This window comes from Mauremys reevesii, linkage group 2 (assembly GCF_016161935.1).
Source record: "Mauremys reevesii isolate NIE-2019 linkage group 2, ASM1616193v1, whole genome shotgun sequence".
In the NCBI taxonomy this organism is placed as follows: Eukaryota; Metazoa; Chordata; order Testudines; family Geoemydidae; genus Mauremys; species Mauremys reevesii.
In genome coordinates this window covers 155093323-155117714 of record NC_052624.1, presented here as the reverse complement: position 1 = coordinate 155117714, position 24392 = coordinate 155093323, and the positions used below count along the sequence as shown (strand labels likewise).

The following is a 24392-nucleotide window of genomic DNA, read 5'->3' as shown; positions in this document are numbered from 1 at the left end:
TCTTGCCTGCAGGGGTCAGTATTGCCTCAATGAGGGAGGGCTGTGCCTCCAGGGGGTAGCACCAAGATGTCATCTAACAAAGCAGCAAAGAGTCCTGTGGCACCTTACAGACTAACAGACGTATTGGAGCATGCATCCGAAGAAGTGGGTATTCACCCACGAAAGCTCATGCTCCAATACGTCTGTTAGTCTATAAGGTGCCCCAGGACTCTTTGCTGCTGTTACAGCTGCAGACCACCATGGCTCCCCTCTGACATCTAACAAAGTGATGCATAACTGTGATGTCACAGTACCCGCTGTCATCCCTGTGCCCAGGCTCAGGTGACTTCCCCACGCCCCCAAAACACGCTATGAGGGGGCGAGCTGCAGCCCGTGACCTCCCTGCCACACTTCCGGTCATGGCAGGCCCTCTTCCGTTAAGGGATTGTACAACTTCCGGTTAGTGCCTCCGTTTGCCGCTCCGGGCAGCAACACTTCCCGTGGTGCGGCGGTTCTCGGTCCCTTCCGGTTGGGCCGTGGCGGGCGAGAGCGGGCTTCCGGTGAAGCGTTTCCGGGTCCCTTTGTCCCAGGTGCCGCGGGTCCTGCATGTCCCGGACCTGCTCCGACCCCGCCCGCAGGTGGGTTCCGGTTCCGGTTCCGGTCTCGGGTGCTTTTCCCCCGTCGCAGCTACGCGGGGTGTGAGGGGGGTGGCAGCGTCTCCCCCCTAATCTGGAGGGTGAGGGGGGCAGTGCCTGGCCCCGCCCCGGCCCAGGTCCAGGTCCCCTCCCGCGGGGCAGGGCCCGGCCCCAGCTCCCCCCGGGCTGTGCCGCCTCTTGCGCCCCGGCTCCGGGAGCGGGCCCGGCCTAGGGGCGCCCGGGGCTGGTGGTGCTCGGGGGCGGGGGGAGCCGGTTTAAAGGACTGTTGTTGTTACTGCTGGGGGTCGCCCTGCGCCTGAATCCATCTAGCACCTGCCTGGCCGGAGAGCGCCCCCGCTGGGGGTCCGGGCTCGCCCTGCTCCTGGCGAGGGCGGCCGATTTGTGATGCAGCCTTTGTCTGTCTCTCTCCCTTCTAGACCAGGCGAAGCTACCGCCTAGGGAAGACGAACAACCCGATCACCCGAAATGGCCCAGTTCAAGCGTCAGAAGCCTCTGCGAGCTGGCAGCCTGCAGGGAGCGAGGCCGTTCTCAGGTCAGCTAGCCCGACACCTGGGGATGTTTTCTGCAGACTTGAGCAGTAGCCCAGCTTAATTGTAAATGGCTTAAGTCAGGAGTTCTCAGACCTTTGTACTGGTGACCCCTTTCACGTACCAAGTCTGGGAGTGCAACCCTCCTTCTACAGTAAAAACACGATCTATTTAACACCATTATAAATGTTGGAGGTAAAGCAGGGTTTGGGGTTGAGGCTGACAGCTCGCGGACCCCCCCCCCCCCATGTAGTAATCTCGGGACCCCCTGAGGGGTCCCGACCCTCAGTTTGAGAACCCTTGACCTAAGTGATGAGGCTTCCCTCACTTTTCCTGGGGAACCTGGAGTCAAGTATTTAATCAGAGTGGGAGAGAGCCAGGACTCCTGAGTTCTGTTCCTAGGTAATGATCAATAATGTGTAATAAGCATCTCATAAAAACAAATGTTATGAGACTTGACATTTTAGTGAAAGGGGTTCACAGGTTGTTAAAGATTGGGAACCACTGCATTAGGAGATATATGCTGGGTAGAGGCAGCATCTTCCCAACTCCCCACAGTTTGGTATGCTAAGGGTGGGAGTTTCCCAGGGCATTGCTTCTGGAAAACTCTGGTAGCACCAGTGAGTCAATCTGGTTCTCTTGCTATTAGGCATCTGGAAAATTGGACTTTTAATTACAGGTCAGTTTTGTCTCTTCTGCTTGCCCCCCTGTAATCTGGGCTGGACAGGTTGGTGGTTGGTACTGAATGGCTTAGATTGGAGCTACTTTTGAGTTGATTCCACAAGGTGTCCTAGGGATTAACTTTTTTTCTCTTCCGTTCTAGGGACACACCCGACCTCCTTATTGGGACCTCCACCTGGCCTGTTAAACCCTCCGGTCTCAGCAGATCTTATCCAGAATGCACGGCACCTGCAGGTATGTTGGGGACAATCCTTCCCTCAGCCCCATCTGCTTTGCTACTTCAGGAAGCTGGTGTTTCATCAGGGGGTCTCACTTCCTGGAAAGACCAGCCTGAGTTTGTCCCCATGCCAACGTATTCTTAACCCTCCAAGTACTAAGTCACTTCTGGTCACAGCCCAGCCCCCTGCACATGGCTGCAGGAATTTCCCTTTAGAGTCCCCCTCAGTTGCTGACCGTACATAATGCACCAAGTGAAAGTGAAATCCAAAGGGATCTGTAGGTGGCCAGCTCAGCCCACTGAGCCACAGCAGACTGGGTTGGAAAGACTTGTGTGCTGCGCATTCATGAGAGAGAGCAGGGCCTCATGGATTATTGCCCTGCTGGCCCTCACTAAATAGCAAACTCCCTTTCTGTTAGTTGGAGGGTTTCAGGGCTCAGGTGAGCTTTAAGCTTAAGGGGCTAGATGGTGACAGAGCCCTTGACTACAGTGTTCCTCAGTCCTGGGGATAATAGGGGCTGCCCAGAGCTGATGCTGGCTACGTGTGTGAGAGAGTGAAGTGATTTGTGCTTGTGCATGGAATGTGAGCACGACTGTGTGGTGTGTGTGTGTGAGAATGTGTATTGTCTGTTGACTACAGCGTGTGCGTGCAGGCGGTGACTGAGCATAGCGGCAGCAATTGTGTGTTCTGCCTGGTGCTGATGTGTCAGCCCCCACTTTGCCCTACTGGGATGATGGAGTGAACCCACTGGTCCTTTGCCTTGCAGGTGGGTGAGAAGCAGCGAGTCTTCACAGGCATTGTCACCAGCCTGCATGACTACTTTGGGGTGGTGGATGAAGAGGTCTTCTTCCAGCTGAGGTAAGGTGAGGGCTGGTGTGTGGGTGGGTGGGGAAGGGCTCTAGGAGCACTTCAGGTCGAGAATGCTCTTTCCTTTCTGAGGCTCCAGGCCTTTGGGAGGGGAGCATTGCTCTAACCCCTGAGCAGAGTTGGGGGGCTAAAGTCAGGATGCCTGGGCCCTGGTCTGAAATGGTAATGGCGGTGCCTTGTTGCTCTGTGTTTTGTGACAGTGTCGTGAAGGGCCGGTTACCACAGATTGGTGAGAAAGTGCTGGTGAAAGCTGTCTACAATCCAAGCCAATCGGTGCCCTGGAATGCCATGAAAGTCCAGACATTGTCCAATCAGGTATCACTTAAAGCCCTTTTTGTTCTCTCCATGTTCGGCTTGAAGGAGGATCTTTCCATGCTCAGAGAACATTGCTCATGTTTGCCTTGATCTGGCAGCAGCAGTTGCCACATCCCATCCCAGCCATAGCGATGGTTGAGGCTGATCCCTGTGAGCCTACTCAGGCTGCTTGTTTACCTATTGCTGTGCTAGGCCTAGCAGCTAGCCTGGTCGGTGAAAGGTTAAACCAGGCTTTGCTGTGCTGTTCCCCTTTCTCCAACCCAGCAGGGGTTGGGGTGCAGTGCTTCATCTTGAGGGAGCCAGGCTCTCCCTGGGAGGCCCTAGGCCTGGGTGGGGAACAAGTTCTTGGCCTGAATATTGCATGCCTTTCATTCTATAGCCCCTCCTGAAGGCTCCCACCCCTCTCCTGCATGTGGCATCCTTAGGACAGAAACAAGGCATCCTGGGAGCCCAACCTCAGCTGCTGTTCCAGCCTCACCGGATCCCTCCTCTGTTTCCCCAGAAACGTGAGTACTGATGACTAATGCGGGGGAGACTTAGAGCACTGGAGCTACTGGGATGATTCACCTGTCTTAGTGGCAAGGGTCCTGTGGACACAGCCTCTTCTTGACATAGGCTGGTGGAAACAAAGTTGATTGCCTCCAGACATGGGTTGTGAGAGCCCTGGGATGGCACCTCCTGGAGCAAGGGCGGGGGAAAGCCAATGTAGTAATAACAAGCCTTAGTTAGTCCAGACAGGGATTGGATTTTGGAGTGGCTTGGAAATAAGACTGTGTATTTGTTTCCCTAGCAATGAGCCTCTTCCAGTCATCCCCTTCGCTCCACCTGGGCCACCTTGGGAGATACCCTGGTCGGGGCCCAAAGGGCAGGCAGGACTCAGGCAGATGGTAAGGACTGTGCAAAGTGTGCCCTTATAAGCTCCAAAGGGAGTGTTTGAAGGACCCTATAGAACCGTTGGCAAGAGTCTGGATATCTGATGATTGTGTTCCCCACCCTTGAGGTAGCTGCATTTCAGTGCGTGATTCCTGCATGCAGGCCCTAAGGGGCTTTTTGGAGGGGAGGAAGGAGAGAGGTCTCCTGGTAGGGCTATCCTTATGGACACTGTGCTGGTTACAGGGATGACTTTGATTCGAAGAAGCGAAAACAGAAAGGCGGCGAACCGTGGGGAGTGAAAAAGCCACGCCATGATCCGCCACAGTACCGGGTCTACTTTGCACGCTATGCTGTGGACAGGTGAGACATGGAGAGAGCCACTGCGGGTAGGGAGGAGGAAATATTAATAGGTCACAGCTGGCCAGACCAGGATTCCCCTCCCCAGCACTGTTATGCCTCAAAGATGCTAAAGGTATCCCTGAAGTTGGTATTAGCTGAGGGGCTGTGACTGGCTCTGTGTGTCTGCTGCTAGCCCTAGTTTCTCTCTGCCTGGCTCCAGCCCCTTCTGCGATGCCATGGAAATCCTGAGACGCTACTGCAGCATCCAGTTGCCCCGGGAGTTCTATGATGTCCGCCTGTGCTGGCTGGACACCTTCCCGCTTACCCAGCCACTGACACTGAGGCACCCCAGCCGCATCCTGGTGGCTGACCCTGCGGAGGAGGCGCCCGAGGCAGAGGAGGATCCCACCCAGGATGTTGTGCCGGAGGACACAGATCCTGCATTCAGTGCCAAGGTGAGAGAGTCAGGGCAATGGGTCCCAGGGTTTATAGGGGTATCTTTGCCAATCTGACCGTGTTGCTGTCCCCACAGGTGATGCTGCTGTCTTCCCCAGGCCTAGAGGAGTTGTATCGCCATTGCTTGTTGTATATTGAAGAGCCCAACGAGCAGAAGGAGAGTCCAGAGCACCCCACAAAGCAAATAAAGGTGAGGCTGCCGTTAATATATAGGGAGGAGGAGCAGGAATTCCCTCCTCTGCAGAGGATTATTGGGCTTCACAACTTCTCCTTCCCTAGTTCCTGCTGGGGAGGAAAGAGGATGAAGCTGTGCTGATTGGAGGGGAGTGGTCGCCTTCTCTGGATGGCCCCGAGCCGGACTCTGATCCCATGGTTCTGGTTCGCACAGCCATTCGCTGCACCAAGGCCCAGACTGGCTTGGACCTGAGTGCTTGCACTAAGTGGTGAGTGTTACCCTCCCTGACCTTGGGCACTGGGAGCAGGAGGCTGTCTAAGGGTGGATGGGTGACCTCCAAGGAAAACAAAAGTCTATAGTGACAGCTATTCCACCAGGGTGGATTTGATTTAAATCACTGGTCAGAAAGACTCAATTTAATCATGGTTTTTTTGTTGGTTGTTACAACCTTAATACGTATTCTTCAGGAACACACTATACATTTTTAAACAGCGATTTATTTTGAAGACTTTTCAGAGTAGTTTTACAGCTATAATCAGAAAATGAATGTTTGGTTATTTCAATTTCATTTTCCAAAGGTAATTGATGCAGATCGTTCACCTCCCAATGACTTCATAAGGAGGAGAACTAAAACAACATTATGTATTAATAAGATTTGGGTCCCTATTAGAATTAGATGGTAAAAAAAATAGACAGCAGGCTAGTGGCCTATTCTGGGTTGGTGGAAGGTGAGATGGGGTGTGCAGATCCATGTAGATATGGGCTGGAACTTTGGGTGCATTGGTTTGGCTGATTACATCATGGCTATATATAGAATTTCTGCACTGGGTAACCGTGGCAACTGATTTTTATTTTGCTTAAACCTGGTCTCACATGTGACTTGGTTGGTTAGTAAGAGCTAAGGGAAGATGGAGGCCTTCTGTCTTTAGCATTGGCGGGGTGAACCCAACAGCAAGTGCAAGAGGCTTGGTTTGTGACTGCTCTGTGGTTTGGGTGGAAGGAGCGGTCTATTCCCTGTCCCCAAAAGCTGACCCTCTCACCCCGCCCCCCCCTTTCCCATGCTCCAGGTTCCGTTTTGCTGAATTTAGGTATCTGCGGCAGGGTGACCCATCACAGAGGGAGACAGTGGTGATCTTCCTGCCGGATGTCTGGAGCTGCATGCCGCCTCTGGAGGAGTGGGAGGCCCTGTGCCAGCAGAAGGCAGAGAAGGCCCCTCTGCCACCCCCCTCACCCTCACGGGAAGAGAAAGCAGAGATGGTGAGACTGGGCTGTCATAAAGCCAAGAGCAAAAGGTCTTATTGCTCACTTTTGTAAAGATTTCTCTGTAATGCTTTTAAACAGGATGTGGAGATCCCAGAAGTGGCCCCTGACCAGGAAATGGAGGCCAATGCACAGGATGTGGATGCCACCAATGCTGCTGCTGCTGAGCCAGCTCCTGAACCAGAAGCTCCAGCTCCCCCCCTGGAACCTGCCATCATCGCCCACCCCAAACCAGCAATGCAGGGTGGGCAGCCGAGCTGCTCCAACCTCTCGCTCTGCACCTTGCTGGAGTACAGGAGACGGAGGGAAAAGCTTTCATTTGAGGTAGGCTCACTCACCTACCTCTCCCAGTTGGAAGGCACCAGGCCCATGAGTTCCTAAAGAAGCTGCCCTGCCTCTGCCTGGTGGCACCTGGAGTTGCTTGGAGCTCTGCACTTACAATTCTCTCTGCCCCTTTCCCTCCCCAAGGTGGCGGTGGTGGCAGAGCTTTTCCAGGAGATGCTGCAGCGGGATTTTGGCTACAAGCTTTACAAGGCGCTGCTGGCTCTGCCAGCGAAGGAAGAACCATCAGAGGCAAAGAACCTGGAGTCAGAGAAGCCAGCTGAGCATGAGAAAGTGCAGAAGGAAGATGCCCAGGAGTCTCAGGAGGAGGCAACCAGTGAGCAGGAGCCTGTGCAGGTGTGTCCTCCACTACACTCCAGGGTCTCAGCTGAAGCTGAGACTACAGAGCACTTCTGACTTTCTCCTATCTGTTTGCAGACCCATCAGGAGGAGGAAGAGGCAGAGCAGAAGCCAGCATGCAGTGAGAGTCCCAAGGTGGCCAAAGAGGATGAGAAGGCCAGCAAAGATGACAGCAAAGTGGAGCCCAAAGACTCAACTGATGAGCTGTGCATGCTGAGCCTAGAGGATGACCTCCTGCTGCTGCGAGACGATGAGGAGGAGGACTTTGGTAGGTCTGGCGCGGGTGGCATGTGCAGCATCCAGTTGGGCTGTGCAGACAACTTGCCTTGCTTGTGTCCCCTGTAGGTGTCAAGTTAGATGATGCGGAGGTGAGATCCATTGCTTCCAACCAGTCAGAGATGGAGTTCTCATCACTCCAGGACCTGGTCAGTAAGCCACCGCAACCCAGACTGACTAGTCTTAAGGAGGGAGGGGAAATAGGGCTGCCCTGAACCAATGGTTCATTCCCTAGCCATGCATGTGCCTTGTTCCTTAGCAGCCCAAGGAGCTGGACCCAAGTGCTGTGCTGCCTGTGGATGCTCTCCTGGCCTTTATCTACTTTGATTTGAATTTCTGTGGCTACCTGCACAGAAGAGACCTGGAGAAGATCCTCATGACACTGGGGCTACATCTTTGCAAAGAGCAGGTGAGCGCCAGCTTGCGGCTGACCCTGTTGGGGGGGGGCGGCACTCCACTGTGAAAGTTACTGTGCTAATGAGCAGTGTGTGCTGTTGACAGGTGAAGCATCTTGTGAACAGAATAGTGACTCAATACGTTTGCCAGTATCGGAACCTGCACTACAACCGCCAGGACAGTGCTGACCACATCCCTGAGGAGGGGCTCTTGGGTAAGTATTGGACACATGGTCCATGGCAACAGCAACAGGAGGTTAAAGTCACCACTAAGTTGGTTGCTCTTGTTTCAGGAAACCTTGCTTTGCTGCCTGCCTCAAACTCTGTGGCTGAGGATTCTGCTCAGCCTAAGGCAGTGGTGGAGCATGGGGACCTGATCTCCCACAATGGGACTGTCCTCAACGTGGGAAAGCTGCTGGAGAAGGCAGAGCAGACTGAGAGTAGCCGCCTGTACCTGGAGAGCAAAATCCACACACTGGAGGTCAAGCTGGGTGAGCCAGTGCACTGCTGGGGTGGGTGGTGACAGAGTAGGTGCTGGTCCACTTGCAGGGCCCACCAGGGAGTCATAGTGCTGAATGTGTTCTTTGCCCACAGAGGAAGCCCAGACCCGTTTCTCAGCAACAGAGTCAGCAAACAAGGTGCTGACTGCTGAGCTGCAGGATGTACAGAAGCAGCTGGCTGATATGGAGGAGCAGGTGAAATCAGCAGAGAGGCAGAAATCCCACTTCCAAAGGCTGCTGCAGGAGAACAAAAAGCGCCTTGTTCCACTGCAGCTGGAGATCCAGAAGATCATTGAGAAGGTATCAATCAATTCCCCACCCCCCCCAGCTTTTTGGCTCCTCTTGCATTTGCTTTTTTGGGGAGAGGGGCCTGTCTCATTCATGCCTGCCTTCCTTCCTTCTCTCTGCCAGACTAATAACTGCTTAGAGAAGAAGGAGGAGGAGGAACCATCATCTAGCAACTGACACCTGTGACTCCCTGAAGCTATAGTGTGCCAGAGGAGAGCAGAGTCTGTGCCCTGTCATGAGTAGACTAAATGGCAAGGTCAGTGAGCGAGGGGCATAGATGCTGAGGAACCAGGAACCAACCCTTTCACTGCCTGAGGGAGACTTGAGCTGGATTCCCATTATGGGGGAACAGGACAGTGTTGGGCTGCAGCACATGACAAACTTCTGAGGTAGGAATTTTCACAGCCTAGTGTGTGCAAGTGCTGATGCCCATGAACTGGCTTTGCGACAACCAAGGTTGTCAAAAAAAACTGAGCATCACTGCCCTTGCCTCCCCCTTTTTACAATAAACACACAAGGGTCTTAAAATGAAGGTCTGCCATCTGCACTTAGTTTTGATGTGGTGCTTTAGACAATAAATGTGGTAACAACTTGTATTTAATGGGAAAGGTTTAAAAATGCTCTTCTTTTTCTTCACTTGTTTGTCTGTGGCTATTTTTGTCTCTTGTTTTCCCACTGAGATGAGATGAGACTTTGTATATTTTTTTTTTTAAAATTCTCAATAAATAGTTGTGTGCTCCAGGAAAAACCATGTGTACATTGTTGTTTGCAGTTAAAACAAGGCATCTTTATTAGTGTTGTTTACTACTTTTAGATTTCTAAGAAATAGGTCCATGGGCGAGCACCTGGCTGAAGACCACTAGGCCCATTGCATGAGGTAGCCAGAAATGGTTTCCCCTTCTCTTGCTCTTGTACAGTGCAGGGTATTACTCTTTCCCCCATCATCAAAAGTTGCGGTGTACCTTGTCTTGGAGTTCAAACCTAGAGTCAGTCTCCATCCTGTGTGTGACGAGAGCAGTCAGTCATCAGCCACAATGGACAGGGCCCGCAGCTCACTCAGCTTGGATTCATTCTCTTTCTCCCTCTGCTCATCGGTGAGGCCTGGCTCATCAATCTGCTCTGTCAGGTCTCCAAAGATCTTGTGCATTTCAGTGTAGTACACAACCTGGGGAGAGACTGTGTCAGCCTTAAATAGATTTATCACACAAGTCCCTCCTCCATGCCCATGCTTTACTGTGCTTTTCCAGGTGGTTGCAGGACCCCCCCCCCCTGCTCTGCTCTCAGTGATTCATTCAGTAGGCATGCCCTCTTCCATGACCATGCAGCTGCTGGCTTTAGCCTTACACTGTGCCTGTCAATGGATGATTCTCTTCTAAAAGACAGTGTGAGTTCTGAACACCTGCAGTCACTAACCCCAGGTGCTACATTTAATCACACAAATCTGCTAGGGGGCTCCACACTCCACCAACTAGAAGAACGGTGCAGTTAAACTAGTGTCCCCAAAATCAATTCCTTTCCATCCATTTTTTGGGTAACTCTCTTCTCTGCCAGTGTGTGTCTGAGACGACAGAACCATCAGCTTATGTTACATAGGCCACCAGCTAAAATACAGGCATAAGCATGTTCACCATCACTAGAGGGTGCTCTGATCCCAGAGTCGAGCAAGACGCTCCTGGTTGCAATATTGGCAACTTGCACACAGGCCTAGTTAATGCAATGGGAACTCTGCAGCAAGAAAGCAGCTTGTGAATGCTGCAAGAGTCTGTCCTGTGAGGCCACTGCTCTGCTTAGAAACCAAGGGATCACCAAGATGGCCACAGGGAAGGGGCTTGGGGAGCAGACTAGCATTTAAAGGGACCACACAACAAACCCGACATGAGCCAGGACAATATCACATTGGCTATTGCATCACAATAGCGCCAGGCTGACAATGCCACGCAGCCAGGTTTTCTTATAGGCCAAACATCTGAAAAACAGCACCCTATGTCAAATGTTCCTTTTCTCTCTGCACCTCTCCCCTGGCTACTATGTGAGCCTCTAGCTTTCCTGTTTTTTTCTAGCTAGTCTGAGAATAAATAGATTCTATCACTATATTCAGCTAATGCTTAAGACACAGTCAAAGGCTCCTAATTCCACTTGTCTGTTCTTCATCGCTAATGTCTCACTGCTTTCAATTCTACCTCTCTTGCTGAGAAATAGCATGACAAGTAGGTCCTACACAAAACAAGGAATTGCAGCTGTTAAACCAAAACCCACCCATAGCTGACCTAACTAGATGATGCCCAAATGAGGCTGTACCCAAACGAAATCCCTTGGGCACAGGAGGGCTGAGTTCAAGTTGTGCCATAGGAACCCAAACACCTGGCACCCCCCCAGGCCTTGGTGGGTCTAGTTAGGTCCGAACCATAAAGCTACCTTTCTGGAGCTGTTTAGGGTGTGCCAGAGGGCACAGGTCTTGCCCGTCTACTCTATGTTCTGGAGGAGGCTTAGCCATAAGTCCATATTTATGGGGTGCAGTCTCTGTGTCTGTTGACTGCCGCACAAAGCCCTGGCAGTCTCAAGCATGCAGGAGGTTTGACTCAGGAGCAGGGAATCCTAAGGATTCCCCCTGTCAGAGTTATTGGGACACCTCTGTGAGTAAGAGCAGTGCTCCCCTTTGCTGGAACAGCCCTCTGTGGGTACATCTACACTGCAAAGAGAAACCTTCAGCAGCAAGCCTCAGAGTCTGGGTCAAAAATGAGCAGTGTAGACGTTCCCACTCATGCTGGATCCTGGGCTCTGAGACCCTCCCTCCATGCTGGGCTTCAGCCCAAGCAGGAACATCTACACGGCTATTCGGAGCTCTGCAGCCCTGAGTCCAGTGCCACGGGTCCCTCTTGTAAATTAACCTGCACTGATTCACTGCACGGTGTGTCCCATCAGCAGCTCAAGCAGACCAGAGAGAGGAGCCCACTGGACCCTCCAGTTCCTAATGCTTGGGAGGTGAAACTGCTGCTGGTTCTAGTTTCATTCAGAAAACGATGGCATCTGCCCCTGTGTCAGCTGTGCCCTCCCTCCCAGTCTCTAAAATGATCACTACTATTCCATAGATGAGAACTAAAATAGAAATTCCACTGAGTAACTTGAAACCCTGCAAAGATAAATAAACTCAATGAGGCTTGGAGGGAGACATAACCCGGAAAGAACGCCGGCGGGATGAATGGGCCGGCCGGGGGCGGCAGAGCAGCCCATTACCGTTCACATGCCTTTGAGCACAAGCTCATGCCCATTCGGCGCGCAAATGAGGATAGGCACAGAAACAGGGTCGGGAAAAGGGATGCTCTCGCCAGCCCTAGGCTCCCATTACAGGCTGGGAGGAAAACTACTTGCAAGCCTCTGCCTTAATGGCCCCAACAGGGACGCTGCAGTTCAGTGGTCACAGCAGTGAGTTGGACGGGCTTCGATTCCTGGCTCAGCACTGACTCATTAAGTTGCCTTGGGCAAAATGGGGAAATACTGCTCACCTCCTGCATGTGTCTGAAGTGCTTTGAGACGGAGGTGCTATGGAAGGGCCAAGTAACCCTACCAAGGGTGACCGCGAATGACTGTCAGAGCTGCTGCTAACCCTTCACCCCGGCCCCAGCAAAGGGAGTGGCTGTCGGTAAGAACCCAGGGACAGTCCCTTGTCTCTGTTATTCCTTCATCGTGAGGCAGGCAGGAAGGGAATAAATCACCCCTCCAAGCAACCTCGGGAAAGGGACAAGAGAAAAAGGCGTGTGAGTACTAGACAGCTGAGGAATCTTTGCACAGACATGGAACAGACCCATGTATTAATGGCCTCTGGAGAAGGGAAAGATCTGCGAGGTCCTGCAGTCCCAGCTGCCAGCCAAAGCAAGGGAAAAAAGCAAGCTTGGGAGCATGCACCTGCCTGCTCCTCAGTGCCTGCCCAGCCAGCACTGTCACTAGATTGCCAACACCGATGTGCAGCAAGAACCAACAGCTTAGGCTTGGCTTTCAACCTGGTTGCTCCTTTGTAGCTGGGCCCTCCCGGAGCCCTGCCACCACGGGCTTACGCTCAGGGGGATGCAGACCAGGACTGACACCTCACTCCCCTCCAAACGTGAAAGGAAAAGCCCTCTTTCCTCCTCCCCACCCACCTCCCAAGAAGCGTCAAACCCAGCGGAGGCGGAGCAGGGTTGGCTCTAGCTTCGTGGGCAAGAGCAATTGGCAAACAAACAAAAACAAAAGAATTCTCATGGAAAGGGTTCTAGCAGAGGGTCTTGCAAGCAAGCCCATGTCAGAGTCACAGACAGACAAGACGCAGCAAAGGGACAGGCCGTGGCTCCTGTGGGCCGGGGCACACAAGTGCCAGCACAGGAGCAACCTGGGTTTGTGTTGGGCACCTTGAAAGAAGTTTCAAAATTGTTTCACGCCAGGATCACGTGTTCTTGAGGTGGGGGAGGGGAAGGGAAGGCACAGGAACCGTTTGGTTTCGTATAGCTGTATAAGCTCTTTCATCCCTCAGAGCGCCGCACAGAGCACAGGCACCCAACACAACGCAAATGCAACCACCTTAAGAGCAGAGGACAGCAGCCAACTGGCACACAGCACAACAGGAGTAAGGGAAACATAGGCCAAAGACACCAAGGCAAGGCCCCGCCCTTAGGAAACTGCCAGAGGATCGTTCATGTATACGTAAAGCTGACACCACTCTGGGTTTCAAGGCCTCAACCAAAAGATCCACTGCAGAGAACTGTCTGGGACCGTTTATCTACCTCAGAAGGGCCACGTCAACCCTGCTGTGGCTCTGGGGAGCCTCGTCATTTCAGCCCTGACGCTTGGAGCATGGAGCCCTCTTCTCCAGCATGACAGAGACAGAACAGCATCCCTGGTCTCTAGCAGAGGGACCTTAGGGTGAATCACCCTGAGGGCAAGTTGCTTTCGGGTTTGCAGAGGCCCAAGTTCAGAGGCGAGTCTGAACTGATCTTATTTACACCTTCTTCCAGTCCCCTTAACGTGCCTCTTACTCTGCCTCTAGAATTGCTTATTTAGACTGTTACTACTACCTTACACATCAGCTCCGTCTCTGGCCCACTGAGTCTACCGTAGCAACTGGCACGGTGGTCCAGGGGCACAGCGCTTCTCTGGGACGCCAAAAATCACAAGTTCAAATCCCAGGAAGTACCTACAATGATGAACCTGTGCGGATGCATGTCAGTTTCCCCCACACTCTATGACCTCTAGGATGTCAGTTTAACCAATGATAACGGTCCCTTCTGGCCTTAAAATCGATGTCATAGAGAAAACTGGCAGCAAACGCAACCAACAGGAGAGAGTGGGAAGGTGTACCTTATGGCAGGCCTTCCCCGCATTTAACTCACACCTTCCTCCAGATCTGTGTAAGTTACACCAATTTCACTTTCCCAAAGCATTGGTAAGTGGGTGTAGCTAGGTCTAGGGGAGTGTGAACAAGGCAGTCTAAGCTACACTACCTTATTCCTCACCCCGACTGATGCCTGGTGTGCGTTCAGCCTGCCAATCAGCCACGCTTGTCTCCCCTATCCCGAGTCACACCTTGCGAACTTGTACGTCTGCTCAGAAAGGAAAGAGGTTTGTTCTGCCCCATCAGGCTGGCCAGCTCCATGGGGAGAAGCCTCTGCAGAGAGGAAACCTAGGACGCTTCTCACCTTCCTCATTCCCTCTCTCCACAAGAGGAGGACCCTGCAAGTTTGGGCAAAGATTTACGGCCCTTCCTCATAAAGGAGGTGGGGCGGGGGGAAGGACCTTGTCCACAGGGGCTCACACGAACACGCCCCAGAATCAAACTACATCACATTCTTTTGGACACTGATCACACGAATCCCCAGGGGAAGGGAAGGGATTTGAGTTATGACATTCCAAACCCCCAAAACTAATCTATATTACAGCCTGCCCTGCACCATGTCCCAACACAGGGGCCAAAACTGAGATTCCCTTTCTCTATCACTTGTGCCAACAGAGAGATTGGGCAGCGGAAAACACAAAACCCTTGAGGATTATGACAGATGTGTAAAGCCGGGACCTGCAGCACCTCATAATTATTCCAGTTGTGATGCTTCCCCTAGTTATGCAGGTGCGCATCAGTCAAGACCTGCAGCATCCATCAGCTACGTAGAAAACAAGGACTGGAGACTAGGCAGTGACTTACTACCTTATCCTTTACGATCACCACTCAGGACCCCAAATGCAAAGGGCCAGGGTATTCAGATCAGCGAGCCACCCAGCCCCACAGTCTCACCTGTTTCGGGAGTGGGGGCTCTGCTCATTGACTTGAATGGGATTGTAGGATGGGGCCCTAAAGAAGCAAAGCACTAGATCCGGACAACACTTTATGACGCAGAAAGGGCACAAAGTTCACTTCATGCCGTTCTTCCTGCATGGCATTCAGCTACCATAGAACCAGACCAGCTTCGAGTAGAAGCCAACTCAATCTTCTGCCAGATAACGGGTCAGGCAACCTATCCGCCTTGTGCCTTGTAGCTTCCATGATAACCCCAAAGTTCAGGATTGATGCTGTTCAACCATGACTTCCTTTCCCCGCAGTCATACATCCCAGCATTTTAAGGGAGTATTGCAAACCCCAGGAGAGATGTAGCATGCAGACAGCGAAGTCGATGGGATCAATATCTATTCAATTGGATGGTGCGTTAATCTTAGGGACTCATATGCTGGTGAGATTAACCATTCACCTAAATAACATCTGAAAGAGTCTGTGCTCCAGAGAGGTGCTCAAGATAATGGACACTGGCATGAGGGCAGCCAGTGCAGGGAGAGGTTTCACTATGGGTCTCACCTGAGCTCGGATCAATGATTCAAAGCTGGGCTCGAAGTAGTCGATGCGGCTGCTGTAGAACTTGGGCATCTCCTCCAGAAGCTGCTTGTTTTTGGCTTCAAAGTCCTCCTTCACCGGCCTCAGCTCCTCACGGGCCTGGGGAATGAGAGGGGGTTGCTCAGCTGTCTTAAAAATCCCCCTTCCCAAAACAAACCGATGTATGAACTTCCAGGAAGCTGGCTTAGGACAATGGTTTTTCGCACTAGGGCCAAAGAACATATAGCGTTTTCGATAAGGGAACATTCTGAGGACCAGCCTGTGGGTTTGGGGGATGACTGACTCTCTCCCATAAAGAGATCCACAGGTAGGTCACTGAAAGGCAGTAAGGACTCTAACACCACCGTGGCAAGCTGCTTGTATCTGCCACATGCACAAATTGACTCAGTGAGTGGGCACCAAACATTAAGAGCTTTCCTTAGCCAGTCTCCTCTATGTGGTACTATAAATATGCATCAAAGTTGCTTTTCTATGAGCAGCAAGGTACAGATGACCTGCTGGGAGGCATAATAAAATCGTTCCTTCTCCTGCCTCTCAAAGAGAAATGAAGGCTATACACCGGGGCCCTCAAAAAAGCCTCTGGTCTGAAACCAAACAGCTCTACAGAGCAAACCTGGAATGTGACACAAGATCCTCTAACTAGCAGCTCAAGGACAATGTTAGCAAGCACCATAGTTTTTCTGTTGCCTGCAGCCCTGTGGTCAGGTGGTGTCTCGCTAGGACATTGGCAGATCTCTCTCTCGCTGGGATAACTGAAAAGTTCTGAAGGACCCTACAGCCCACACCATACTAGGGGCCCATGCCGGTGCTATGACCCCATATTCAGAGAGGGGGCGTGACTTGGCCAGCAAAGCAACTTTGCTATGCTGCTGGAAGTAAAGGTGAATAGGGGAGACTCCAAGCTGAACTAAGGCTTGGCTCTCGGACCTGCTAGCGCCGCTGGGCTGATGCCGAGACTCTGATGGTCTTCTGTCCGTCCTCAGGGTTTGCTCCCCTAACCTTATGCCCTCGGAGAATTTGCCGCGTCAACCCCAGGGGAGTCTCTCCTGTCTTTGCACTTTGCCTGTGACCTTCAGTTTGGAGAGTCCTATTGGCGATCTTTAAACAGAAGCGTGGGGAGAAAGGGAAATGTCTCTCAGAAGGTGTGGAAAAGGGCAGGAGGGGGTGGGTGCTGAAACATTAGACAAGTTCAAGTCTGCCACTTAATCCTGGTGCAATTCCAAAGGGAGGGGGTGTGGGCTAGCAGTGAGATTCCACATGCTGGTCCTGCTCTGGCGGTGTCTAATCCTATAGACAGATTGGTGTTAAGACAGGTTCCGGGCCTTTGTTGGGAAAGTACGCTAGAGATATGGAGCAGGCATAACTTCCGGCTAGTAAGGTCTTAAAATGACACCAGGCTCAAAAGGGGCAAATACATTGTCTGACACCAATCCAGCTACTCAAACTGAGGCTGAGAGTGTTCCAACTCACGGGAAAAGAGGGTTAATTCGGGAAGCTTCCTGCATCCAGAAATTGAGGGCTTGGGTAAACAGCCCAATTTATATTTTAGGCCGGATGGAAATACTTTATGAGACTATACTAACTCCCTACCAAATATCTGGATCTCTCTTGAATAGCCTGGCTTTAGGTCCTCTCCAACAGCACTTCTGGCTATCCCAGGTGTCCAAGCTCAGACTTTTGATTATTTATTTCAGATTTTCATGGGGGAAAAATTTAGATCATACCAGAAGTTCATTAGGAAAAAAATAAAACCGACTTAATCACCAGGACAAAAGAACTCCCATTTTTCCAGCCATAGCTTTAGTCACTGAGGCTGAGCAACATAAGCTGCTTACTATGAAGTCTGAATTCTCTTTTGTTAATGCTGATAGGGCTGTTCTTTAACACAATACTTAATTTTTGGGGGGAAAGTGATCAAAACGGTGTGTTCTTTCACTCTGATGAAGGCGACTAATTCCTTAGAGGTTTCAAGCAAATGTTTTGTAGAAATGACAGATTTTGCTGGGAATGCCGGTGAAGATTTAGTAAAAACAAAACACAAAACCCAACAACTTTGCTCGAATTTCAGAAAGACGTAATAATTTGGTGAGGTTTCATGTTAACCAGTTATTGCAATTTTGTGAGACTAAGCTTTGTATCAGGTGGCAAATGTGTAGAATTTTATGATTTTTTTTATAGCTGTTTAGTCAAATTCTGAAAGTTCAGGGGAATGCTGTCTCCTAATGTGCTCTTACAGTTATCTCCAGTTCTTGTGGGCTTTAGTTTGGAAAAGACGTTTTGTTTGGTCTCAGACTGAGTGCTCTTAATTTACCTGGATTTACCAAGCATTGCGCATGTCAACTTAATATTGAAAAAATAATGGCGCATTAACCCGAAACACTGAATAAATTAGCCTATACTTTAGGGAATTTAGATACAGAATTTAGATACTGGAAGACAAAAGATCATTCAGTCCATTTCCCTGCTGAGGCAGGATTGTACCCAAGTGAACATTTACAAGGGATTTCCCCTGTCTAGTTTTAAATGTCCCAAGCATGGTGTTCTGATCATTTCCCTTGTGAGTCTATTCCATAGCCTAACAGATCTTCGGTGCCTAGATTTTCTGTTTTAATTTCATCACACTATTCCCAGTTACTGTGCTAAATAACTCACGCTTACACCTTTCAACGATACTTGGCATGTCAGGATGAAACATACGTAAGGGAAATTGTAATGTGTCACCCTGCACACAGGGGGTGCCCTAACATTCTCTCCAGAGCTTTTCAACCCCAGCAGTAAGCGCCCGTCTCCCAACTCTGTACCTGGTGTAGCTTGGCCAGGATGGGGCCGGTCTTCTCCTTCTCTTCGTATTTTTCCACCTTGGACTGCAGCCGCTTGTAGTCTTGCAGCGTCTGCTCACGTCTCTTCACTGCCATGTTCAGGCTGGGGAACACGCTGCTGAACCTGCAGGGGGGTTCAAAGAATAAAACCCCGTGAATGCTGTGGCCTGGCTGGACTCATCTTAGAGACATATCTACTTGGCCAAACTCCCAGCTAAGAACCTGTTAATTCAAGGTGCTCAGGCAGAATTCTATATGACACTAGGAGTGGGCGTTAGCACCTGTCCTCAGATTACTGGTAGGGCAGGGGCGGGGCAAGTGTCCTTATGGCCTGCTCCAACCCCCAATTACTTTAATAGGAATCGGATCAGGTCCATAATCTCCACGAGTCTTTCCACAAAACAAGACACAAGGTTATACTACAGACCATATTTATCCTCTTGGAGCTTCCAGCAGATGCATCATGGGTCCTATGGCTTTAGTGTCTAAAATGTATTTCATGTTAACGGCCTGCAAACATCTGTAACATGCCAACATTAAGTGGGGAGAGGAACTCTATGGGGAGTTGCAAGGGGGTCTGATTAGAAGTAAGGGAACAGTATTGGACAACTGGAAATGTAGGCTGAATATCAGTAAACCTTTCTTAACAGTGAAAGCTACAAGATCTGGCATAGCCTCCCAAAGAATGGGGTGGAAGCACCAGAGCTCAGGATATTTAAAATTAGACAGGGAAAAATGCCAGTATGGAACATTTTTGCACTGGCCGCTGGGGTGGGTACGAACTAATGTCTATGACGCTATGAAAGATATAGGGGAAGGAGAAAGATAAGAGCTGCTGGCCCAGCAATGAGCAGAATGGTTCAGCAACACGTAGCTGTCCCTTCTCTCCTCTCTCATCAACTGGAAACTGGGCTCTCCTTAGCCAAGAGACTGCTATTAACACAGCCCAAGAAGGGAGATCCCTAATACTAAGGGAGACAGAGACAGCCCTCAGCATTTCCCTGAGGGAAGAGAAAAGCATGAACAAAGGCCTGGGGCCACAAAGGAGCTAGTCCTGAGGGATCCCAGTGGCCCTGGCACTGCCTTGCAGTTTCTTCACTGCTTTGAAAGATTATATGAGCCACATGTTGCTCTTAAACCAGGGCATGGGATCATTAGCCAGTCTTCCTGGGACACAAGCACTAATTCATGACCGAGGAGGAGGAGGGTTGCCAAGACAAAAAGAGGAACAGGAAAGAAATCACAGGGAAAGCAGAAAGCACCCTTTTCTCTCTCCTGACTTGTGCTGAGGGCACAATCCTGTGAGGTGATGAGAATCTCCAATGATTCCACAGGAGTGAAACATCTTGCAGGATTAGGCTGCAATTGATGAAACAAAAAGAAACCCTGATCCCCTCTTTTGTGCATGTGGAAGAGCTCCATTTTGCAACTTCCTAATGTGAACAATAATTTGCTCAAACCTATCCTACTTCCTGCATAGAGCATGGAAGAACAATGGGGGTTTGTCTAGGTGCTCAATACTCACCAAAACATTGGTTATGGAAAAGATATTCCTGGCAGCTTTTGTGGCATTTCCCACTAGAGTGAGTGTGATGCAATCCACACTCCCAACACCCCCTCATCTCTCTGTCCCCTGAGTCCTTTTGATAACACGAACCCTGCACTGTGTGGATTTAAAGACACACCACTCCTTTTACTGGGCTGCTCTTACTCGTTAATTACAAAGGGACTGCCCTGCTTTCCCTTTCCGAGAGGGACACGGTCAACTTAGTTTAGATCCAGAATTTAGAATCTGTTAATCAAAACAAGGAGTGAAACAAAACCTAGTCCAGATAGAAATGTGTTTATTATAAACTTCTATGGGCATTCTGAGACTGAACTAACTAACTGATGGACGGTGCTACTAAAAGGGAAAGTTAGTATTACGATCATTATTTTGTTAATACAAGGGAGTGGATCCAAGAAGGCCCTTTCCAGTCTTATGTTCCCATGTCAAGTGTTTTTTTTTTTATTTAAACATACATCAACTACTTAAAATCTAGTCAGTTTCACACACCTGGTTAGAAGTAGTTAAGAGGCCCCACATTTGTCTCCCAGCCCTCCTTCAGAGACTGGTGATTTTACAGTCATATTTTCCTATTTTTTAAAATGTTTTTTCTCTCCTGCTACTGCTGTGTTACAGAGCCACACAACAATGTGGGAAGCTGGCTGTCTACACAAGGGGGGAATAAAGAAACTGACCCTACACAAAGTGCTGTTAAATGCAGAAAGCACACAAACTGACAGAGGAGAGAAAAATACTATTCCCCCACTCATCTAATTAATTTCTAATCATCCGAGGTGTTATTTGCTACAACACCAGCTTCAAACAACAACGTTCAGCCAGAGGTGAAAGTTTTAAGTGGATGGTGGCTCTTTAAATATTGTCCTCCCTAGTTGTGAACCCAATGATAACAAACTTGAGAATTAAAAAGGGACGGTGACTTTCTGTGAAATTAACCGGGTCTAGTTTCACTGTCTTGACTAAGTGAATTGCAAAACATAAGGAAATAGCAGTGACAGGAAGTAAATGAGACTGTGAACATTTTTCAGGATTAATAATCTACAGTATTAATCTAGGGCAAGGGAATTTTTAACTCTGAATTTCCCTTATCAGTGCCTCTTTAACACTGAGTTCCAGCTAACACTGTGCACCATCTCTCTTATCATTACCACATTTGTTCTGCGGAAATTTAGTACCGGGTTTACCTCTCCCATATAATAGATCAAATTCTAAGCATTTTGTGAGCCTGACTCCTCTATAGTCCATCTAAAATGCTACTGCCGCAACCATCTCTAGCCCATTGCTTCACCATGACACGTCCGCTGTATGAGGCACTTGGCTGGATCAACACTGTACTGAAGAGAAAATTCACACATCTTGCCATTAAGGTTTTATCTCACACAGCCCCTGCCTACAACTTGAACTTCCTCTCCTTTCATATTCCCTCCCAGCCTCCCTGATTTTACCAGTGATGCCAATCTCGGGATCCTCCTCCCACAGTTGATTCCTCACCTTCTTCCATGCTGCCCCTTATATTTGGCATCCCCTCCCTCAGTCTGCTGGCCAAGCCACTTGCACGATTTAAATCCTTTCTGAAGGCTCACGTCTGCTACCTCACCTAGGCAAAGTAAGGGCAAATAAAAGGAATTATTGGCAACGCCAGGCGTGCCTATGCCTTATTGAGTTGCTTCATCTTCTGATCACTGTCGCCTTTCCCCTTCCTCACCTCCTTCCTCTTATGGCCCTGACTCTACCCAAAACCATAGGTGTAATTTGACTTCTATATTTGGGCGGCAGCTCCAGTCAGGCCAATGTGGCTGTGCGTGGGCGGGGGAGGGAAGCAGGGGTGGCTCTAGGGATTTGGCTGCCTCCGGCGGTTTGCCTGCGGAGGGTCCGCTGGTCCCGCAGCCTGCAGGAGGTCCGCCGAAGCCGCGGGGACCAGCGGACCCTCTGCAGGCAAGCCACCGAGGGCAGCCTGCCTGCCGCCCTCGCGGCGCCGGCAGAGCGCCCCCCGTGGCTTGCCGCCCCAAGCACGCACTTGGAGTGCTGGTGCCACCCCTGCAAGGAAGAGAAATATCATGGCTGCCCAAGGCTTACATTTTTGGGGGGGGGGAGCAACACTCCTCTGTCCCTCCCCAAACTACGCCCGTGCCCCAGAATCTCCCTTACTTCTGCTCCTCAGTGCCAGTCCACATTTAATTTAATATCAGCCGCCTTTGGGTCAGCTGTCAACAGAGTTAAGGAGATCTCCTCCTACACTCAGAGACATCCCTTGCTTTTCTTCTGTCCCCTTGGCTGCTTTCACCATTGGAGAGAGGCCGTGAGGTTTATTAGTCTGGGAGTCACTGTTGTAATCCTGGCTCTAACACTCATTCCCTTTGACAGGTCCCAACTGCCCTGTCTCAGCTTTCCCCATCCATAAGATAAGGGTAATGATTCAGATCTCCGGTTTTAGGCTAAACTTGATGAAATCTCTCTGAAGCAATAGCACGAGAACAGGTTTTTTATAATGTAGACACACACACAAAAATACCTGCTGACGGGCCCCCAAAAGCTCCTGTGTTTTGTACAGCAATCTGAACGTGAAAAGCACTATGCAAATACTAACCACAACCTGGGTAGAAAGCTGACGTCTCCCCACCCTGCCCCCGTCCTTCTCCTATTGTCATAGACTGTCCGGATGTGCTGTTAAGCCATAGCCTTAGTCATTGTAAGTCCCACCAGCAGCACACCCAGGATGGGAGCTCTGTGCCCCAGACTGAAGGAGTAGTAGCACCATGCTATCAAAATCCATGTTGCCCATAGCAATGGAGCCAGGTGCCAACAATTATGCAGGCTATGGAAATATTCATATTAGCACCAACGTTTTGTGAATTAAGAAATGTCTTAATGAACATTTAAGTAAGAAACCAACAGAGAATATTGCTGAAAGTGACAGAAGAGGCAGCCAACTAGGAGATGGAGGAAAGACCCACAGTTGACCATATTAAGCTGGTTTATAGAACTGAAATGAAGCTTTGTGATAAAAATGAAACCACCCTCCCTCCTAACTTTCAGTGGACTTCAATCATGCACACAGATGGCTGACTATCAGAGAACGTGCTCCTATGAAACTGGCCACTGCATCTCCACAGTGCACTGGGTAACTTGCTGGTCATAAACTATATGGTCAGTTTTACAGGCTAAAACCAACAAATCCTTCATGAAAACAGTTTCAACAGTACTGCAACATTTATCCTTCTGTTATGTCTTTCTTACAGGCTTGTACAGGTGAGGGGATTTTATACCCACCTGTACTGAAATACCTATGATCAGCAAGGGGTAAATGAGCAAAAAGAAAAATCCCAATTTATGAATTTAATTGCGTTTGATATATTTAGATACATGAACTATGTCGAAGGATTTAGCCTGGGAAACAGAAGCCAGGCTTGCTTTGCAGCACTGACCACTTAGCTCTGTGCATGTTTAATATTATTTATTTATACTGGGGCTGCACTCAGTATGTGCTACGTGCTGAGCAAACACGTAGGGAGACAAAGGCCTTGCTCTGAAGCACTTACAGTCTAAAAAGACAAAGCCCAGAAGAGTTGGGGAACGGGATACAAGGACCATTAGTGTTTAATATTCCTGGCTCAGATGGCAAAATACCAGCTGGTGTTACCATGATCCCCATTGCTAGGTATAACTCAAAAATAGACATAGATGCATAGTGGGTGAGTGCAGGGGAGGCACTGCGTCTTTCATGCCTAACTATGTGCCCACCTGATTACACTTCCCACTCTGCCCAAGAGTCCACGGGGTGACACAGACTATCACAAACTACAGTCACGGCAAAGCTGCTGGTCCAGTGCTCACAAGCGCCCACAATGTCACCCGCAACATGCTGTACCATCAAGACAACCTCTAATCAGAACAACAGCCTACAGAGGCCACCCATAAGGACAGAGCCCCGGGCCTTAAGTCATCCTGTCCTGCAAAAAAGCAGCTGTGCCTTGTATGGCTGATTCTTTGCATCCACCATCCCTTCATCTCATTATGGAGATGGGGCTGGGGCATTAATAACCTTGTATCGCCCTGTGCAACCTGAAAAAGTCATCAGCAAGCACAAGGTCATTCTTCCATCCAGCTGGTCACATGCAGATCAGATGCTGCTACTCTAAGATTGCTTTTTATAGTCAGTTTCACGCAGGGTTTGCCATTATATTTAAATGTATCAGCTAACAGACTGACTCCCACTGGGACTGGCTACAGAGGCCCCTCGTTTCATGGGCATGGGGGAAATATTTAAATATTTAGCTGCTATGTAGATAAGTAAAGAAACACATATATTAAAAGGGCTGGATAAACAGGAATCTGAATGAACGCAAGAGACCTGCACAGAGAAAACCAGACAGGTCAAGGGAATGTATCAACCGTCATGCCCTTCCCATATCAAAGGCCCCGCGTACTCTGTGGCAGGATGGCCATGAATTCAGTGGCTTTTTGGTGCACCACACTGCAAATTCTGCAGCAGCTTCACTCAAATTAAATGGTTGCTATTTAAAATGAATTTGAGATGAAAACGAGTAAGACAATCAGTACAGTGGCCCCTGTTTTTCTTGGGATATTACAATTTAATTTATTTTAGGATCCTGAAGAAGGCAAGGGCAGGATGGCTCAGAAGGGTGGTAACGGAACATGGAGCCTTTTAGCTCTAA

General features: G+C 49.9%; 2 protein-coding genes across 6 annotated transcripts in view; one reads left to right on the top strand and one right to left on the bottom strand.

The window, feature by feature from the left end:
• Positions 1-468: 468 nt before the first annotated feature.
• On the top strand, positions 469-8908 carry CCAR2 (cell cycle and apoptosis regulator 2). 2 transcript variants are annotated; one of them, XM_039521615.1, is made up of 21 exons: positions 469-617; positions 1052-1167; positions 1986-2077; positions 2828-2919; positions 3129-3243; positions 3623-3749; positions 4034-4130; positions 4360-4476; positions 4676-4910; positions 4988-5101; positions 5191-5354; positions 6154-6343; positions 6428-6670; positions 6815-7024; positions 7106-7295; positions 7373-7452; positions 7566-7712; positions 7805-7913; positions 7992-8189; positions 8293-8498; positions 8610-8908. In XM_039521615.1, the coding sequence occupies exons 2-21, from the start codon at positions 1101-1103 to the stop codon at positions 8661-8663; spliced, it is 2847 nt and encodes a 948-aa protein (XP_039377549.1). In that variant the 5' UTR covers positions 469-617; positions 1052-1100; the 3' UTR covers positions 8664-8908. The 2 variants fall into 2 exon arrangements, with proteins under 2 accessions (XP_039377549.1, XP_039377548.1); XM_039521614.1 differs by having other exon boundaries at positions 7563-7712.
• Positions 8909-9251: 343 nt separating this feature from the next.
• BIN3 (bridging integrator 3) overlaps positions 9252-24392 on the bottom strand; it is a 79019-nt gene continuing 63878 nt past the window's right edge. For all 4 annotated transcript variants that reach the window (XM_039521620.1, XM_039521622.1, XM_039521623.1 and 1 more), the window contains 3 exons: positions 18135-18276; positions 15298-15432; positions 9252-9651 (listed from right to left, as the gene is read on the bottom strand). In XM_039521620.1, the coding sequence (XP_039377554.1) occupies positions 9505-9651; positions 15298-15432; positions 18135-18276 (424 nt within the window). In that variant the 3' untranslated portion in view covers positions 9252-9504. The remainder of the gene's footprint in view (positions 9652-15297; positions 15433-18134; positions 18277-24392) is intronic.

Bases quoted from the DNA above. Each gene is read 5' to 3' on its own strand.
- CCAR2 (XM_039521614.1), top strand. From the start codon at position 1,101: ATGGCCCAGTTCAAGCGTCAGAAGCCTCTGCGAGCTGGCAGCCTGCAG. The intron at 4,477-4,675 runs GTGAGACATGGA...GCCTGGCTCCAG, and splicing joins GCACGCTATGCTGTGGACAG to CCCCTTCTGCGATGCCATGG. The intron at 7,296-7,372 runs GTAGGTCTGGCG...TGTCCCCTGTAG, and splicing joins CGATGAGGAGGAGGACTTTG to GTGTCAAGTTAGATGATGCG.